This window comes from Danaus plexippus (genome assembly GCF_018135715.1).
Source record: "Danaus plexippus chromosome 18 unlocalized genomic scaffold, MEX_DaPlex mxdp_20, whole genome shotgun sequence".
NCBI classification, from domain to species: Eukaryota; Metazoa; Arthropoda; class Insecta; order Lepidoptera; family Nymphalidae; genus Danaus; species Danaus plexippus.
Window position 1 is genome coordinate 2437953 of NW_026869853.1, and position 20503 is coordinate 2458455.

Sequence of the window (20503 nt, forward strand, 5' to 3'; positions counted from 1 at the left end):
AGGGGTGAATGCTGTCTATGAATGTTTAATTGAAGCTCTGGGTGGTGGCTTAAGTTCAACAATGGAGCGCCTAAGGCTGACTTAATGATAATGATAGTGAGATCTTATAATTTTTAAAAAGCCCTTATTCTCTTTATATTTTACGTTTTGTTAAGAAACTATAATGTCTGACAATATACCAAAAACCATATGAAGTTTATAATAAACTATCCGTTAAGACAACATTAAGCTTTTAACAATAAAAAATCAAAATACTTGAATAAATGTTACTTTCACTTGTAGTGACATAACTTTGAAATGAATAAAATAATTAACGAGAAAACAGTTAATGGAGAACTATGTTAATAGCTACCAGAGATCAGATGAAATGCAAAAAATATATTATAAACAAAAGAGCAGTTTCATACTTTAGTATAGAATTGTAGTTATTTTTTTACTGAATTTGTACTATAAGTCCACGAGATATGAATACAAGCAATGAGGTTTTTTCAAACATTCCATGTTATTTATTTAGAGCAAATAATGAAATCACCATATACATATATTCTAGTTGGATAAAAGACGATTGATTAAAATGGGAAACGAATTTATTACAAAAAACATGATTTTAGGCACCTTTAATCATCTGTATATAAAGGAACGTAATCTTTTGACCCGACGTCAGCTGATGTTGATGTTAGACACAAATATTAGAGTGAATAATACTTTTTGTTATCTGTGTTCGTTCTATTATTCTATAATAAAATATAATTGTCAGCTGTCTGTTTCGGTGATTTTTTTTACATTGTTCTTTGATCATTATTAGGCATTTGTAACGTTACTACGTATAAGAAAATTACAGCACTAAGTATATCACAAAACTAGAATTGTTCACGTTTATTTAAACATGGCGACGAGTATTCCAAATACCTCGAATATTCCACCTCCAAACCCCAACGATCTTCCACCACCTTATTCTGCAGTCGTGGGTAATCCTCAGTACGGCTTTGTGGTCCCGGGTGGACCAGTTTCGCCTGCCGATGGTGTTTACACACAGCCTAAACAATTTACTGCTACGGGAGTGTACCCTCACCCTGTGACGACTGCTCAGCCCCAACCTGGAGATGTTCCACCGCCTCCGCCTGGTATGAGCGTGCCTATTGGGGTGGTGATGCCGCCCGCGGTTGGCAGCGAGCCCACAACTGTAACCTGTTATAATTGCGGAAAAGTTGTAACAACCAGAGTCACGTACACAACAGCCTGGCACACGCACCTCGTAGCTGGATCTATTTGTGTTATAACAATGTTAGTCTTTATTTGATGTCAAAGAAGATATATATTTCTCTATAAACTCTATAATGTGATATGACTAATATTATTATGCAATATTTTCAGGGTTTGTTCACTGTGCTGCCTCGGACTGGTTCCATACTGTTTCGATACGTTCAAAGATGCCGAGCACTACTGCCCCAATTGTAGTACTTTTATCGGAAAAAGCAACAAATGCTAGTAAATCACAAGTTAATAGCTTTATTCAAACATTTTGTAAAATTAATTCATGTATTTTTTTCACATGTAATAAATACACACATCTTTTTCAGATTCATAAATTTTATATTGTAAAATTTATAAAATGAACACTAATTTAGCTTGTTTGAAAAGTTCCACATATAGAGGAGGTTTTCTTATGATTAGATTATGAATTATTTTGACCGTATTTATTTATTTGTAAGTGATAAATATTATATGTGATCTGTATCACAAGCGAACGACAGAATATTGTATGAAAGTGCCATTAAAATTGTCAGACTAAAAATCAAGGTGCTATTTTTTTTACGATTTGCTATCTGTAATCATAATTAGTGGTGCGTACCGGCTTAAAATTGTATATATTTTTTATACTGGCATAATATGGCCAGATTTATAATTAAATTCTGCTTTCAGTAGTATTTGTATTAATCTATGAAGTTAAAAAAGTTTCAATGGCCCTTGAATATTTTATTTAAAAAAAAAAAAATTTAAACTTCCATTTCAATCTAAGATTATGTTTGTAACAGTCTTTAAATATTTTAGATGTTAAATAATTAAGATGCTATTTTTCTATTCAGCCGGATGTAAGTATGTGTGTATCTTGTTGTTAGTCATTTTTGTAATCCTAACGAATATCGCATGTGTGTCACTTCAAAAACTTTTCATCAAACAAACATTGTAAACCGATATGTTGTAAATAAGAATACTTTAGATGTACCAATTCAAAAACATCCACATTCCATAAGTGTGATTTTATGCTATTTGCCTATCCCTTTATGTTGATTCAAACATAACTTTCAAATAAATTATGCTGGTCTTGATACAAAATTGCCAGAAATCCAGTTCTGACGTCAGTAAGCAAGGTACTAGATTTTCCAGTAGAACCAGCTAACTTATTTATTTTTCTATATTTGTTATACAATTTTTATGTTAAGGTTTCATGATCTCTGTTCGAGAGGTGAAGAAAATGGTTTCGCCCAATTTACTTGTAAAAATCAATTAAATTTCTTTATAACAGCTTCTTAAAGCTATTTTCTACATTTTTATAAGTTTTATTTTTACACACAAATGTATGACAAAGTACCTTCCACTTATCTCAAATTATACTATTAAATTTGAAGCAATGCCTTTTTTTTCTTACACCAATTTAAACAATGCTTAGTGGATACCTATCTGACATTTGACTGAATCAATAGATAAGATAACATATCAAGTGTTGATAAAAATAAGTAGAGTGAACCAATCAATACACAAAATAGTTGGCAAAAAACATGGAAAAATGGTAAATTTGAGTGTAGAAGAGTCTAAAGTTACCAACGCATCTACTGACATTGAAATGACTACAGTCGCACAAAATTCAGAGCTTCCTCCTCCATATACAGAGAGGGTGGACACCGTGCAGCCGGTAACCAATCAGCCCATTGTACTTCAAACAGTTATAATACCTCTAACATTAAAAAGAACACCCGTTTATGTTAATTGTCCAAGCTGCAATGAGAGGATATTGACAACTGTACAACACACAAACACACAAAAGACGCATATGATTGCAGGATTTGTATGTGGTCTAACCCTGTAAGTTGTTGATATAAGTATCAAATACAGTAACAAGATGCTTTGTTTGGAATAAATTTATTTCCTCATTTCAGTTGTTGCATGCTCTGCTGTTTATCTGCAATACCGTACATAATTCCAACCTGCAAGAAAACTGAACATTACTGCCCGAACTGTAAGTCTTATATAGGCACGTATTCATAATTTGAATCAACATTAATTTAAAAACATAATTTTATAGCTGATTTTTCAACGTTATGTAAAAATAACATTTTGTACGAACTTACGTGGTTGTATATAAACAATTAAATACCAATGGATGTTTTATTTCTCCTCTTCATTAACTTTGATTATATGGTACTTGTAATCTGAAACAATCTGATGCTATTTTCCATTTCCCATCAACTGCTACAATGAGAAAGGTCTGTTGAAAAGGTTTCCTCCCATCGTCGTTCTGGTAAGTAACGTCACCACACGCCTGGATGAGGTATGTGAGTTTGTTTGATACAACATTTTCTGAAATAGGCTGAGCATCTAGAGTCTTCAACACATGATTGCTAGCAGGCAAGTCCATAAGAAATTTCTGGATTTTATCATTTCCATTAATCCCATTTCCATTCCAAACCAAAAGTCCAGTATCGAGATATAATTTGGAGGTTAAATGTCTGCTGTTATCCACTTGTTTATAAAATACTCTTGTGAATTCTTCAGCTGTCTCGCAAGCGTTGTCTACATTTTTAAGGGCCACTTCTGATGCCATTGTCTAGATATTGGAAGATCAAAGAATTACAACTTGTCTTTTATTGTTTACTTCACAAGTGATGCTGTCAAAACATGAAATTTCAAAACAAATTATGTAGTGACAAAAACATATTAGGTATCTCAGTAAGCAGATGCTTTTATTTTCATATATATATTTAAATATCATAATTTCAATATATAAATTGTATGTAATGTTTTATTTGATATATATATGTATAAACGAAGATAACTTGCCAAAGCTAGAATAAACAATTTATAACTGACGTTAAAATCATTATACGTGTGTGACAGTCTGTGCAAAATTTTGATTTTTCCGCCTTCTGGCAAAAACTCACGTGTCATGGATTTATTATATAAACCACGTCAAATGATTCATGCTACCTACTTAGTTTAATATAAGCATGGCATGACGTCACCGATTAAAAACGTCAACGCAAGTCGTCGTGGCGGGAACTCGTAAACGCCTAGCGTATAAATTTTAAGTATATGCACAAAAGGTGACCGCTTTTTGAAAGCTGTATTTTTGCCCAGTAATGCCCAAGCAAACTACTCAAGCAATGTAATAAATAAAATAATGTTTATCATAGAAATATTTTATTTGATGTCTTTATCTAATATATGAATCATCATATAAATTGGCTTATTACACAATAATTAAGTTTTATACTACTACTGCTAGAAAATTTTTCGGGACATTCGACATGGCATTTTTATGTGACTCAGGCGAAATTAATGAACATTTTTAATCAAAACAATCACAAACAATAGTCATCGATAGATAAATCAAAAATTACGCTGCCATAGAGGGAAACTGTAACGTTATTTATTACATAATGACAAACTAACTGAACTATTTCGATAATTATATAATGCAAAATTGAAATTAATATTTTTTGGTTAAATTTTGATCGACATTTCAATCATACATGTATTTTTTTTAATTTCCGGTCGCCATCCCTGTCTCGGCAACGAATTTTTGACAGTACTATCCCATCCACCTGTCACATCTGCCGTGACCGCGGGAAAAGGAATCTATATAACTTACGATTAACATGCATTCGTTTCCGTTAATTCAATAAATGATACAGTCAGATTATCAAATTCAATTTTTTAGTCTAAGGCACTGACAAAAATGATTATATGCACGAGTAAAAAAGTTATAAATAATATAAATCTTAACAGTAAATAACATTTACTAAAATTATAAAAGAAAAAATCACACGAAAAATTTTTATACTCTGGAATACAAAACCTTTGCAAAATCAATATAATCAAAACGGACAATTTTTGTTTTTTTGTCTGTGGCTTATTTTTTTTAACAATCACTTTAGAAAAATGTTAGAATTTGCAAAAAGCTTGGTATAAATGAAAATGATATAAAAATTTTATGGTCATAATATTCATGGAGATAAACCTCAGTTCACATGACGGATAATTTTTTTTTTATTTGTTTGAATTTTTGTAAACTTCATTTTATTGCAGTGAACATAATTTTTTTTATCTTCCCATTCGTATAACACACCGAGGCTTAACTACATGGCTAAAGTTAAAATAATCTTTAATAAATAAAACACATTTAAATGTCAAAATTTTGATTTAAATTAATTCGATTCTTGGTACGATAGAAATTAAAAAAAAAAAGTATGTTTTAGTGTTCTACCAGCGAGTCTTATTCTTAACATTAGAATTAAATACAGGTTATAAGCAAACATCCTATAAATTCTTGGTGCTTATGAACATTTTAAACTTTCCTACATTCAATTCATCCGGTTATTATAAAATTATAGCACTAATACAATCCCAAAAAGTAAATTTTACATCTACTAGGAATATGTCATTTATCCCAAAGCATACTTTTTGTACGGACCAACAAAAAAATCAGTCCAAAGCTACAACTGTCCAATTTCCAAATTATAAAGTACACATATATATCTCACAAGTACTTCCAACTTCCGATACATGTATACAAAGCTTTAAAATTAATAAACTATGTGTTAATTTTAAAACATACACTTAACGCGTTTATTGATAATGTTGTATGGCTTACAAAAATTACTTTAACGTACCGAAGTGTAACTAAAAACGAATTACATCTTAAAGTGAGCTTACATGTTATGCGATGAGATAGACTGTACAAGAAAAAAAGAATCGTTGTTACAAGAGCGCACCGCCTTTTAATAGAATATAAAAAATGTTATTAAAAATATTGAGCATACGATGGAAATTGGAGAGTTGGTGAGTATACAACATTTAAAGCGATAATACATATAATAACAATTTTGACACATTGATGGTGATATCACAACGAGCGTCTGTGGTACGACGTGAATAGTACAGTGGTACGTGGTACAGGGTACGGGGTACGGGGTACAACACAGAACACGTGACGGCAGTGACTCGGGCGGTACTCGCTAGCTTCATAATACGACTTCATTTTAATTTCTCGTTATATTCCTAAATCTGGAAATATTATATAATTATTTAAAATATTATGAACTTATTAAAACTGAATAATAAATGTTACTAAGTGTCTTTTAGGTTTGGTCTCTTTATTTATGAAATAAGGACATATTCATATAATTTTCTTATATATTACATAATAACATACCTATTACATACGCACTTGCAACGGCCCATTGTGTACATCTGACTCTTGTTTACTACAAAAACCTGACATAAGTCTTTCCTGTGAACAAAACAACTACATTTAATTGTTATCTCAAAAAAATAATTTAATATTGTTGCTTAAATGTATGACGTGTTTAAATAGAGGTCGGCCTTCATTAATTTCATAGGCTCAGCGGCCAAAGCGCTTGAGGCGCTGACAATCTAGCTCAATTTCGTTGACAAACATTTTATACTTTATCGAGCAGTATTTGTGAACTTTGTAATGTTTGTATATTATATTTGCGTTGTTTGTATGTGAAAACTTTTCTAAACAAATCAAAAGGTTGGATGATTCTACTTATGAGAAAGTTTCTGAGGATACACCTGATTCATTTATCTCTGCATATATTTCCTGCAGGCAACGCGGACAAAGCCGACGGCGAACACTAGTAGTGCAATGCTTTCACCACTCACCTCTGTAATCCTCTCAGCATCTGCAAAGTTACTGTGATTCTTTGTTTGTAGCTTCTGTAGCTCGGCTTCCAGAGCATCTATTTTGGACTGCATCTACAAATAACACGCACACATGTATATATGCACACACACACAAACCGTCACCGACATGTATGGGTCGCGAAATGACAAGTAATTGAATAGTGTGACGTCACAGAGGCTTAGCTTCGACATATAGAGGGAATAATAATAAGAGCCACATCACGGTACAGACTGCTATACCTCTGTCACGACGCTCGGCAAAGATCTTTCAATGCAGGAGTATGCGAACACCAAAGGTTCCTACATACAAAAAAAAGTTATTTTTTCTTTCTCAATATTTATAATTTCTTATGAGATATTTTTTGTAATATCTGTAAGTAACCTAATGGAAAAAGTTTACAAGTAATGAATAATTTTGGCAGAATCCTGACGACTGTTCTATAGAACCCTTAGATTCTAGTCTTGGGAGTGGCTGTCATACTGTATGGAGTTATCTTTATATATAAATATGTTTACCTGCATGATGGTGGTAGACCTCAGCTGGTCGAGCTGACGCTGCTTCTCCGCGAGCTGATTCTGCCAACGCTGCTCCTCGCGAGAAACGTCCGCTTGAAGTCTACCTAGAACTCCTTCCTACAAACAGTATGCATGGAATTGTTAAAAAAGCCTTCCTACAAATAATATTAGTTAATTTTAAATACCTCTGTATACAACCCACCGTGTCATCTATTATCCTCTTGTATTTGTCTACGAGGGCTTGTAACTGTTCGTTCTGCGTCTCCAGCTCTTTGATGCGCGTGTCGTCTCTAACTTCTACTCGTTCCGTTCTCACTTCTTTCACAACTCTCTTCTGCATCTCATTCTCTTTTTCTTGTAATTTAATCTGCAGTTCTTTTTCCTTCTTCTGTATCTGCTGTCTCATGTTCTCCTCGATTTCTTTGACAACTAATTCTTTTTCTTGCAATTTCTTCTGTAATTCCACCTCCAGCTGTTTCCTCTCGTTTTCCTTCTGTGCTATTTTAGTCGACATTTCACTAAGCTGTTTCTTCTGTGTTTCCTTGTCTTCCAACTCCTTCTTGAGGTTTTCAGCGAACGTTTCGAGCCATTCTTTGCTGGGATTTGTATTCGGCGCTCCAACAGGGTAGACTTTTCTCAATACATTGGCCACTTCGTTAAAATGCATCTCCTGCGCCTTTTCTATAGCTTCCTGATACATAAAACACATTTATACCACACATATTTTTTTTACATTAATCATACACATACCTATGTACAGAATACATGTTTTTATTTATTTTATCTCTATATAAATCAACAACATATACGAGGTATTTGCGAACGTAAATCATAGCGCGTGTATAATATGTTACAGTGCTTAAAATTAAATGAAAGCATAAAAAGCGAAGCCGGCCGAGGACTTGACTGAATATTAATATAATATTTCTACAATAATTTAAATGCGATACATATTTATATTCTGCGAGCGAGTCGGTCGCGTCCATACATTTTTATTCCAATAGTTAACAAGCTTTTGAAATAACAATGTATTATTAGTTTATATCATCGTTCTCGTTTCTCCATTGTATTTTTCGATGACTTACGTCTATTTCCTGTCCTTTGATCTCTGTCTTGATCGACTTTTCCGCGTTTTGTAACGCCTCCATTACTTTCCAGTTTTTAATTCGCAACTCCTTAAACGAGTCAATGGTTAGTTATTTTTTTTCGTTTTTTTTTTCGTTATTATATGTTTTATTTAGTCTATATTTACTCATTTGGTTTAGCTTGAGTTGTTGCTTACATTCTATTTTTATAGTCTTTATTTTAATAATAAATTTAAACATTGACGTCTTTTTAAATATTCTAAGAAACGAAAATGTATTTGTTTCTTATTTTCTATAATTAAATTTTTGTTAAAAGTCGTTTTATACGTAGCAGACTTCCACAGACTAACACATACACAGAGGTAACCAACTCACATTATTCTTATCCTTGTATGCGTCCAGTTGCTCCTGAAGCGTCGCTAATTGTTGCTTCTGTTCAGCGCTACTCTTCTGCGCTGTTGCTAGCTCGTTTCTCAATGATTCGACGACACTTTCAACCTTAGCCAATTCAGCTGACTGTAGATAATTCGTTCAATTTTATAAAAACAGTAATAAAATAAATCCACGCAAAAATTTCCTAAATAGATATTATACGGACGCTCACAAAGTTTATATATTTACATACAATATAGATAAATACGGGAGAAGCTGCGGGAACGTCTAGTATATAGATAGACCAACGTCAACAATTGATATCAAAAGTTTAAGACTAATCACATAGTATTATCATTTAGAAAAAAATACATGAAAAATATTATCTTATTGCTTATTTGAATATTGTGTTCTGTTTAATATTATATAATATTTATATGTATGTATATATTACATACCTTCTGTTCGTCCGTAATACTATTAGGGAGACCGTTTTGAGCGGGTGAAGCTTTCAATTGTTTAAGTTCAGCCAATTCGCTTTCAAGCTCCGATAACTGTTCCTTAAGCGATGAAATCTCCTTCGACATCTGGAAAATACAGGTCCAATTTAAATATTGCAGCTGTTAGTTCAAGCTTGTCAGAAATCAGCTTATAGGAAGTTCCAGAAGCCACAAGACTATTTCTATTCAATACATCTGGAAACACCTGAAAAAGCAGGTGACCACAGAATAATATTCGTCAGTCACCATCAGTTTCACCGTAAACGACAAATAAATCACGGACTTTCAAAAATTTATAGACAAAAAATATTATTACAGCACTTTTATAATTAAATATAATAATAATGAAATTCCTCTTCGTCTATTTTCTATTTGATTTCATTATTACAATTTATAATAAATACATTTTTAATTGAATTCTGCATCGCTATCATCAACCGGCGGACATATTCCCTTATCACTGATCGACAGAGCGCATATTTTCAACGGAACAATTCACGGACATGCATAGAGCACCAACCTCCTGTTTCTCTATCTCAGCCTCGCCTTTCAACATCTCCAAGTGCACGATGTGTTTCCTGTATTCCTCGGCATCTGTAATCACCCAGATCCGTCAACCCGTACAATTCTTCCAAGATCAGTATTAGTCAGGTCAGTCAGGTGTCACGTAACCAGCCGGTAAATATCAACGTGGAAAACGTGTTTGTGTTTTGTTTTGTACAAATACATATTTTTGTATAATTTATATAGTTCTGTATCACATTATCATAACGTATATTATATAAAAATATTTTAGCGTCCTGGATATTTGAGGTATACAATATTGTATATGCTGAGTTTAAAATATATGTATATAAAAATCTTTACGTACTTATTAGTTAATTAAAGCCCTAGTAATATTATCCTACACATGGCCGGTGGAGGTCGTAATATTGTAAGCGCTGCCTCTACAGACCTGACTCCAAGCTTCTACATACATAAATTCTCACATCACCCTATCTATTCCTCTGATATCTAAATCTTCCTAAAACATTAACAACCGATGACTCTAATAACATTTCAGACCAAGCAACTGTCTCAGTTTCTGGGCTAGTCTTACGCTTATACACAAACATATTATATGTGATATCTCACTGAGATGTCTTATGATAAGATCCCTACAATCTTGTTCTGATAGATGAAGATCGCGCACAGCCGCCTGCCGTTGGGCCTCCAACTTACCGCAGGCGAGTTGAGACTCCTAAAAAAATTAAGTTATATTTATATACATATATATAATAAAAACATATATACGTGTATATGCTTTTATCATAAAAAAACACAAGAATGATCTTCAAGATGTTTACTATTTTTTATATAATAATCAACTTATACATACATAATTGTATTAAAATAAAGATAAGTGACATCTTATTTGTTACTACTGAATAGTATTGTTAATATGACGATAGGAGATATATTTATTATGTATGTGTGTGTTTGTGTATATACCTGTAACTGCTGCTCGAGCTCGGTGGCATGAGCTTGTAACACCTCCAGCTGAGCAACCAGATCTGACTTGGACTACAAAACACATTAAATTAAAATATTACATATAGGCACATTTATTCAGTCACAACAATATATTCACGGCCATTAATAACATATTTGTTGATAAAGAGTTTCTATATATATTTATAATTAAGTTATTATACGTTCCAATACATATAACGTATTTACAATGATTCTCACCTTAGTCAATCTTTGTATGTGCATCTCCATTTGCAAGCGTTGAGCCTCATTCTCTTCATTCAGTTTAGTTTGAAGCTGTAAAAACATATAACAAATTAATACAAAACAATCAGACAGCATCCAGCGAGACAAATCTGTTTCACCAGTGGTGTTACACTAAATGGAGAGCAGAGATTGAAATATCGAATTCCAAATAAGTAATTGCTTTATTTTACATCGGTGAAGCCAAAATTTTATTGCACAAGACTCCCAAATAATATGTCTATTGATATAAGATTTTCCTTATATATCAATATAAAAATTTAATTCCTGTGATTTACATAAGACATTTTAATTATTATGCGAGTCTTTAAGGGGTTTTGAAATGACAGATTTTACTTGTTACTATAACTTTATAAATATAAAACTTTCTCTGTATGTTTGCTCCATTTTAAACGGTTTGTCTTTAATTGTATATGCATTCTCAGACTTATCTCGCCTTTTTTATTATGTTATATTTCACTCCGCATTTGGATTGCTCTTCAGCAGCCGTGATCACGCAATAATATAAAAAATGCGAATTATATATTAATAAATAATACAGTTAAATTTAAACCCGTAAATTGTATTAGCGGTAACTTAACATCTAACCATCATCTGACAGACTTAGAGTTCATTAACCCCAGACCTTCGTTGTTTTATAAAAGCTGAAAGTTTGTCACCATGCTCCCAACACAGATAAGAAATAACCCATTTTGAAGCATGGGTTACTCTGGCTTGGCCAGATAAACAGTACTAAAGGTTTTTTAAGTACAGATCTTATTTCATCAAATAAGAAACAGCAATTTTTTTGGTCCTACCCTTAAAATATTATTAGAACTAGACACTGAACATCGTGGTGATCCCTTGCCAAGCACCTTTTATTAACTTCCTCATAATTCTACTTGCGTTATAGTATAAAAGCTGATTTTTATACATGATACTTGACTAATGAGTGGGTGACGTTTCCTCATTAGCCAGACATTTCTGATAGTTGCAAACCCTTGCTGTACAAGCGTGTAACATTATGTGATATTTTCAAAGATTAATTTAAAACTCATTATTATAAGAGTAATATAAAATAATTAAGGTCTGGTGTTCACGGGCTCCCCGCTCTAAATTTAAATAAATCAATGTAATTAAGTCAGTTTACTGACCACCAGTTTCTCTTGAGTGAGTTTCTGATTATCTTCAAGGATCATTTGGAGTCTTCCCTGTAGCGTGTGGAGCTCTGCCCTCGCTGTGCTCGCCGCAGCCTCCGCCGCACGCCCGGCTGCAGCACCACGCGCTCGCTCCGCATTCAGACCCGCCCTGGAAATTATATTTAGCTAACATTAGTCATTTATCTCAAATAAGTTGATTTTTTAGACAAACTACCGAACTGAGGTCTCGCCCGCATGGTTGATGGAGCGGCCAGGAGACGAGCGATGTATGATATAAATATGGTGTATACACACCAGATAGTTCTTGAGATATAAGTCGTTGTTATGTTGTAGATGTCATTTGTTATTGTGAAATGATAATTGTCAATGGATATGATAAACAAAATATATTAGATATAATTTTTATTTATTTTAATTTTTACACTGCTTTTTTTTTCCATGAGTTATATACATTTTTGCTTGCTATTTGATGATGGTATGTTCGTGTCTGAAGATCACATCTTGTGAATGCCCTCTTCGAAAGTGAATGGTTCGATTCCTGCTCTTGCTTATTCTATATTTTAGATTTGAATTTTTATTCTACTTAATATTTAATGCTAAGGTTCAATATTGCTTTAACCTTAAAACGATAACTATGCAAAAGTTAATTTTGTGACTATGAAAAAATTTTTGGCTAGCTACTTAACCTGGTTTTGTTCACTCGGGACCCGAGTTAAATAATGATTATAATGTATCTACAGATCTATCGTATCTTTAGGAAACTTTGTTGTGGTCTAACAGCTGTATGCCTACCGGAGTTCTTTTAGTTTGGCGTGTAGTGCTTGGGAAGCTTCAATCTCATAAGCAAGTGCCTTCTCCTTATCCGCCAACTGCTTCTTCAGCTTTTGCATGGGGTCATTGGGTCCCTGGAAACAAATTGATACTGGAAAAGTTATGTAATAATATATTATGTTTACAAGGAAGTGTGTTTTTAATAAATAGAATAGAGGATTAAGTAAACTAATGTAGGCTACAGGCGGAGGTCAAAATATTCTAGATACGACGCAAAAATTTATCTCAATCTTTTAGTTTGGAAGCTGGTGTTCATCATATCAGAATAAAGGGTTCATAGAGTGACAGATGAGAAGTTTCTTGATTATGTAAGGGGTTAAAGAACGAGTAAAAATGATTATTATGGTAGAATAATAGCATGAAGTGTTGGTACCTCGGTCCATTCGGAGTGCTGCGGCAGTGGATCATGGTGTTTGTTTAGGAGAGCGTCTGTAAGAATCTGTATTTCAGTCCTAGACAAGGCCGCCTCTCTCACAACACGAACCAATTCACTAACAGCCACGCCGCCGCCCTCACCAGCTACATTCACATTAAGACTCGATAATCATACATTTTAAATCCCATATACATATATATTAATTTTATTCTCTAAGCTTATCTAAAACCGCGGACGATGTCACGGGCAGCAGCAAATTAAATGAGCAAATTAGCAAATAACATTTGTATTAATAATAATATAAATGGCGGGAATTTTAGTATAGATTCCCGCTATTTATGTCATTGTCACAGATAATAATAGAATCATATTGTGATTGTAAAGTTAGTACATATTCTATACTAATTAAAATTATAATAAAATAAATAAGAACACAAGATTTCCTAGTGTTTAACAAAAATAAATATTCTTATATCGGTAGCAAATCATGAAATAATTAAAATATAGGTACAAAGTAGTTGAAATTTATTAAATACTGTCTCTTGTTATTGAAATTATTATATAAAATTTACTGAATGATAATATATAAAAAAAGAGATAAACCATAGGAGATAAAGCCTCTTTTGTTATGTAATCACTACATTTTCCAATAAGAGATAAATAAATTTTTTAAAAAGAACTTTAAATAATCTTATACGCCTAATTAAATCATATTTTTTGAAATCTATGACTTGTCATTTTTATTATCTATTGTTCGTGCCAAAATATAAATTAACTCTCAATGACATGTGATATAAAACAGGTCGTGACTACATGACTGTATTGGCTCTGTGATGTTAAGAATAAAATAAATTTTATTATCTGTACATATTGTTAAAAATTTATATATGTTTGTGATTACAAATTATTAATTTAAGGATCACTTATATAACAAGCTATTGGCGTTCTTTAAGGTATCTGAAGTATCAAAAAATAGATGTACCCTTATAACAAGTGAAACTAAAACCACACGGTTCCTAATTTTTCTTTCACATAATTCCGTAGATACTAAATTTGTGATTTAAATTTGATAACTCTCCGTATTTCTCTTTTCCACTTCCTTCGGAGGATAGTATATGTTTTCTCATACTCTACAACACCCTTTACCCTTGCCTCTTGGGACTGTCTTACCCCCTCTCCCTCCAACTCCGAATTCCAAGATTAAGTCCCATTCGGAACACACAACCTCCACTGTGAACTGGTAATTACAAAAGTGCTAACAGCAATAGACAAGTTGAAAAAAATATGTCTTCGTTCAGTTTGACGAACGTGTAGCAAGGGTACATGAGAGACGATTTTAAATTACCTCAACAATCTTTGCTTGTATGTGTTAGGTGTATTGGTAACGATAACTAATGTAAACTACATTGTGCAAGGAGGTTTAAGTTCAATAGGAAGTGATCGTTACAGGATATAATAAAATTTCGTTCATATAATTAATTTTATAGCAAAATTATTGTCTGGTTACTTGAAATAGTTTTCACTTCAGTCTTACTCAGATATCATACTTCAATATTGACGTAGATAAAATTCATTTACTTAAGAAAGTAACACAAAGTCACAAACTGTCACGACGTCTGCAATAATGGAGGTCAATGAACTAATAGCGCGCTAGGATAGATTATAATCTAATCTACAATTATCTAGGATATGTATATACAGTTAGTTTTTTTTTTTTTGGTACTACTTATATCGACTAAGACATTTATATGTTCAACTCACAGTAGCGGTTAGTGTGTAGCGTTTTTTTTAACGCTCGTATTAAAAAAAAATGGCTTACAAAAACATTAATTCGTCTGCAATCTTATGCGTTCAAGATGGCAGACGAATAATTCTTTGTGCTCATAGTATTGGCTGTACACTCGCGGATTATTTTACAGCTGACATGAATATTGATTTAGATCAACTATATCAATGGATTCAGTCGTTTTTATAAAAAAAAAAAGTATTCACAGCCACAGAACTAATATATGTATATATGTTATACATCGTATATTTATTGTTTATTTCTCTGTATGCGTACAATGGAGTATCATGTAGGAATGGTTCTGAGGGGCGACTAAATCACCGTTGATTGTCAGTAACTTTAGAGAAAAACGAAAAATGTGTGCTTTAAAACTACCGGCGCGGCGCCGACATCTATCGTTAGTTACCGAACTTCATAAAAAATCAATGAATTGTGATCTGTTCCAAAGAGATGTACTTGAAAAATACGGATTTAACCATATATAGCCTGTTTTAATACGGATTATATTAAATATTAAAATTGCGGAACTCTGTGAATATGTATGGATGCATGTATGTTTGTTGCACTTGAACGCAGAAACCATTAAACAAATTTTGATGAAACTTCACAGAGATATACGCTATAAGATATCCCGAAACTAACCAATTCCCCTAGGATTCACGGCGTGACAGTTGTAGGTATAGGGTAAAAAATCCTGACCTGACGTAGATTACAGATGTCACTACGGAGTATTCAACATGTAGTAGACTACCTAGAATACTAAATTATATCTTTGACAGATTTTATTAGAACTGTTCAAATAGTTGTCGAGCGCACTCACACTAACAAACATACAAGTACAAGACAGCTTGCAAGTCGCCGCGTATGTTTGAGCGTCGTGTGTGCACAGCCGTATTTGCTATGACGTCATCGTTCGCCGTCTCGTAAAACTATTTCGTCGTGGCCGACGGCCTCCATTCATTTCGAAATAAATAATTCTTAAACCGAACTTCTTAGTAATGTATAACAAAAAAAAAATCTCTAAAAATTTTATTCTGACCAAAGAATTATTTAATTCTTTTTTTCATCACATCTCATTGAGATTTGTGACATAAAATTTTTAACGCTAAAAATAATTACAAAGTAATCAATTGATTATCTAATTTCTATCATATCTTTTAAAAGACAATTTTTTTATTAGATATAAAGATAAGTTAATCTTATTATTTGTCAATAGAATTTAAATAGATATTTCTATCTATTCACATAATAAACGCTATATTTTATTAGATATAATCTATTTCTTTTTTATCGGCCAGACACCAGTACGCCCCACCTTTAATCCCACAAATTAAGTACTAAAAACTTAGTTTTTGACTGCTCCTTAAATTGTACACATATACAGAGCAAATGATAAAATATCATTATGTCGAATATTTTGATGTAGACAATCATTTGTGCTCGACGAACATCCCATGCGATGGTGAGCAAAAATGAAGATACATAAAGGCTATAGTTTTACTGAAATAGTATTGCATTTAAACTCAGTCAAGATGCAATTTAGCGAGTGTAAATATATATATTTACAGTATTAACTATTAAATAAGAGTAATTCTACTAACCAATCATAGCAAGTACATTCTGTTCCGCTTTCTTCTTCTTGTTCTTGGGTGGTGAGGTGGTGGTGTGTGTGGTAACCTGGACCTGCTTCAGTAATTTCTCTGTGGTAAGCTCGCTGGGCTGAGGGGCATTCAGAGGTGGTACCACCTCCTCAATCACTTCTGGGTTCTTCTCCACCTTCTTAGCTACAATACATTGGTTTACATTAACATAGCTTGTACAAACCCCCTGTATATAATGTATGCTCATGACAGAACATAAACATTTTATATATATAACAAGAAAATACAACAAAAGTGAACCAAATATATATTTCATGTGATTTTTTATTCATAATAAAAAAAAATAGTACAATCTGACTTAAACTTTTAATTCTTATATTATTATTATGCAAAAATCTCCTAGTACCTTTCTTTTGTTCCTGAGGTGCTTCTGAACTATTTTTCTGTTCATTGGCCGGTTCTTCTTTGATAGGCTCGTTCTTTGTCACTTTGCCCTTCGCCTGTTTAGTCTTGGATTCTTTCTTTTCAACAACATCCTCTTTCTTCTCAGCCACCTGTCATCACAACTCGTTAGTGTACGCGAAATATACAAAAAAAAATTAAACATAAAACTCAAACAAACGTCACCATATTAGACAAATGTAACACGATTTTACAACATAAACGAACACAACACTAGAGCAAAATTAATTTAATATATATAATGAAAAAAAAAGTAATTAATAAAAAAAAAATTGTGATCATAAGTAGCAAAATGTAATATCTATATATATAGCAAACCAAGCTATAAACAAGCGATTCCCTAATTATGAAACAAAATGAAATTTCGAACCTGAAATACGATGAACAATTTAAAAAAAAATTGAAAAAACGATTTTATGAGAAAAAAAAAGCATCAAAGCAAGGCATGCGAAACACACAAACACACACCACAGAAAACAAGAAACTAAGCACATATTACCACATCGTCCTAGGAAAGTGTAAAAAAAAAAATTTACGAGAATTAAATCCGTCCATATTAATTTTTAAATGCTCACAAAAATTCACATATTAAATAATAATCGGCGTGATTTACTTATAACATCGAGTGAACTGTCGGTTATCAACCAAAATTTTAAAGTCATTCAAGGGCGTAGGTAAGTTCGTGAGATCAAATAAATGTTTTAGAGCGGGACGGACGCGGGACAGGTGTTAGGAACATAGGAACTCACTTTTTCCAATGTCGATTGTAATAATTCAATTTCGTCCTTGGGGTGCATTTCCTCAAAATGGTTTGCCACCTCTGCCACCGGCGTGGCGGCGGCGCTGGGATCGCTAACACAGCTTGGATCCTCTTTGTTAAGCAATATCGGTTTAACTTTAGGATCCTTGCCGCGTTTGCGAATCTGCACACACATTTACATTTCAACTATCACACTAACACAACACCGGTCTAGTCCACTTATATTACTTTTTATGCTAGTAAATAAATTGTTAGTAAAACCTCAAAATTTAAACCATTTACAATTAGATAATCATGTTTTGAACCACTGCGACCTTCCTATATATCTTTTGATCACCTGTTTAACCTGTGCAATATGTGTCATCTGTGATAAACATTATCACTAAATAACATCTTCAATAATGATTAGTTACCATAGTAAAAGCCAGTATGAAGAAATGAGAACCAGTCATGCGTGCATGTCATATAAAGTATGAATACTTTCAAAGCCGTCCCCTTAGATGTAAAAACTTTTATAATTTACTTTGATGTTTGGAGTTTCTGCCGGATGCTCAACAACAACATCGGGGCTGAATTCGACGTGAGGTTTAGGAGTTGCATTGTCGTCTTCGGCACAACTTTCAACAGTCGCCTCTTCAACCTCACTGCCGGTTGCCGCTGCTTCTCTCTTTTCTTTCTTAGCCAACTACAAATAAGAATCAAAAGAAGCCCTTTACACACACATACATATATATATACATATCTACACACACACACATATATATATATATATATATGTAGATCAACAGCATGTTAAGATTAACATGATACAGCACTATTATTGACATGACATTTTCTTATCCTATTAAACATTATTGTAACATCATACAATTAATGTATGTTATTCCATGTTAGCAATTTATTTATTATACAATAAAAATTGCATCACATTTCTTTGACAACTACAGAAAACATGAATATGAAATATATTATTTAAACTATACAGACTTTAATAATTATTGAACTTAAAAAAAACATTCAATGCCAATATTTAAATTTGGAATTGTTTAGTATTTACCTTTTTGTTAGCTTTCTTATTAGTCTTCTTTGATTTGTTCTTGTTGTCGGCCAGCGCTAATAGTTCATTGGTGGCTCGACGTTGCTGGGCAATGGCTTCTTCATAGCTAGTTCCGGATGCAGAAAACAATCCCATAAGAAGGACTACAGCTACACCGGCCACACCAACACCGCATAACACTAGCAATGCCTGCAGCTCCATTTGAACTGCTGCAAGCTAATTAAATAAAATATATTTAAATTTTTTAAAGATATATTTGTTGTATGATTAAAAATTTAAAGTTGAGAATTAGTTTTAGACAGTACTTTCAACGTATGATCTTCATGGAAATCTTGGTATTGTTTAAATAAATATGTGTTTAATACTATATTTATATGCAAATCAATTGGAACAATGTATTTTCATAATACAAAAGGCATTAAAATAATCTATCAATAGCATTTTAGTTCCAGTTAAAATTTAATATTAATTTGTAATTGCAATTTCGGTAAGCGTAAATCTAATTAGATTCTAACTGCATTGAAAAAAAACCTTACCTAAATATAAAACTTAAATTAAAACCAAACTGTAATTCTTAAACAAAATTCACGCTAGCGGCTCGTTCGATATAACTACGGAGGCTGACACGTAAGCAATGACACATGTCAAAGATCATTGACAGTCAATGATATTAATATAACTCGAATTTTAGAGATATTACAGTTAGTATGGTACTTTAGAAATCAGAGGAAAAGGCAATCAATAATTATCAACATAAATGAATGCCTTGAAGTAAACATCATCGCGTACTTAGACTTGTTCATGTATTCGAAATTTTAGAAAACTTACCTGAATAACACGGAAACTATTTGTTTAGCAACTACTGAATTAAAACAAAATAACATGCATCAGTATTCTTGTTATCCGTGATAAAGTAATAACTTAACAAAAATAGTTAAAAAGTGCTGCGATTTACAATGTTTAACAGCCGACAAAGCACTATTAATTTAAATGCACAGACTATGTATTTCTTGTTTGTCATATAGATACGTTAGTAATTTTGATAATAAAATAACCTGTACAAGAATTAATATTAACGAATAATAAAATAAAGAAAAATAATACTCATTTAAAAACTATATAAACTATTTTATTTAATGAACATTAATTTAGATTAGAATGAAACTAGCGGACTCATATAAAACCCTAGATAATTTGATATTATTGTATATGTAATTAACTAATGAATAATATTTTAATACTTTTTTTATAAACAATTAGTTAATATAGGTTTTACTCATTTTATTTTCAAAGTTTAAGAAATCACTGTCTTAGATAT

The 20503-nt window shown here is 32.4% G+C and overlaps 3 protein-coding genes across 10 annotated transcripts; 1 reads left to right on the top strand and 2 right to left on the bottom strand.

The window, feature by feature from the left end:
* The first annotated feature begins 697 nt into the window (after positions 1–697).
* Positions 698–2629, top strand: LOC116773046 (lipopolysaccharide-induced tumor necrosis factor-alpha factor homolog). Its single transcript, XM_032665417.2, has 2 exons — positions 698–1284; positions 1375–2629. Exons 1-2 carry the CDS (start codon positions 887–889, stop codon positions 1487–1489), a joined length of 513 nt encoding a protein of 170 aa, XP_032521308.2. The 5' UTR covers positions 698–886; the 3' UTR covers positions 1490–2629.
* A 496-nt stretch (positions 2630–3125) lies between these two features.
* Positions 3126–4197, bottom strand: LOC116773047 (NTF2-related export protein). Of its 2 annotated transcripts, XM_061528542.1 has the most exons (3): positions 4060–4197; positions 3351–3826; positions 3126–3206 (listed from the first exon to the last, which is right to left on the bottom strand). In XM_061528542.1, exons 1-2 carry the CDS (start codon positions 4165–4167, stop codon positions 3404–3406), a joined length of 531 nt encoding a protein of 176 aa, XP_061384526.1. In that variant the 5' UTR covers positions 4168–4197; the 3' UTR covers positions 3126–3206; positions 3351–3403. The 2 variants fall into 2 exon arrangements, with proteins under 2 accessions (XP_061384526.1, XP_061384527.1); XM_061528543.1 differs by lacking the exon at positions 4060–4197 and having other exon boundaries at positions 3351–3944.
* Positions 4198–4402: 205 nt separating this feature from the next.
* Positions 4403–20174, bottom strand: LOC116773236 (ribosome-binding protein 1-like). 7 transcript variants are annotated; one of them, XM_061528539.1, is made up of 22 exons: positions 20014–20174; positions 19186–19401; positions 18652–18813; positions 18118–18291; positions 17313–17460; positions 16907–17089; positions 13517–13662; positions 13105–13217; positions 12307–12460; positions 11132–11206; positions 10892–10963; positions 10622–10640; positions 9921–9994; positions 9359–9487; positions 8904–9044; positions 8529–8618; positions 7646–8134; positions 7444–7560; positions 7168–7227; positions 6907–6999; positions 6434–6511; positions 4403–6285 (listed from the first exon to the last, which is right to left on the bottom strand). In XM_061528539.1, the coding sequence occupies exons 2-21, from the start codon at positions 19384–19386 to the stop codon at positions 6437–6439; spliced, it is 2715 nt and encodes a 904-aa protein (XP_061384523.1). In that variant the 5' UTR covers positions 19387–19401; positions 20014–20174; the 3' UTR covers positions 4403–6285; positions 6434–6436. The 7 variants fall into 7 exon arrangements, with proteins under 7 accessions (XP_061384523.1, XP_061384521.1, XP_032521546.2 ...); XM_061528537.1 differs by having other exon boundaries at positions 10562–10640; XM_032665655.2 differs by having other exon boundaries at positions 10535–10640.
* Positions 20175–20503: the final 329 nt, after the last annotated feature.

Excerpts from the sequence above, each read along its gene's own strand:
- LOC116773046 (XM_032665417.2), top strand. The coding sequence starts at position 887 with ATGGCGACGAGTATTCCAAATACCTCGAATATTCCACCTCCAAACCCC. Across the intron at positions 1,285-1,374 it reads TCTATTTGTGTTATAACAAT|GGTTTGTTCACTGTGCTGCC; the intron begins GTTAGTCTTTAT and ends CAATATTTTCAG.
- LOC116773236 (XM_032665655.2), bottom strand. The coding sequence starts at position 19,386 with ATGGAGCTGCAGGCATTGCTAGTGTTATGCGGTGTTGGTGTGGCCGGT. Across the intron at positions 11,207-12,306 it reads TCACTCAAGAGAAACTGGTG|CTTCAAACTAAACTGAATGA; the intron begins GTCAGTAAACTG and ends ATGTTTTTACAG. Across the intron at positions 7,000-7,167 it reads TGCCGAGCGTCGTGACAGAG|ATGCAGTCCAAAATAGATGC; the intron begins GTATAGCAGTCT and ends TGTTATTTGTAG.
- LOC116773047 (XM_061528542.1), bottom strand. The coding sequence starts at position 4,167 with ATGACACGTGAGTTTTTGCCAGAAGGCGGAAAAATCAAAATTTTGCAC. Across the intron at positions 3,827-4,059 it reads AATTGTTTATTCTAGCTTTG|ACAATGGCATCAGAAGTGGC; the intron begins GCAAGTTATCTT and ends TCCAATATCTAG.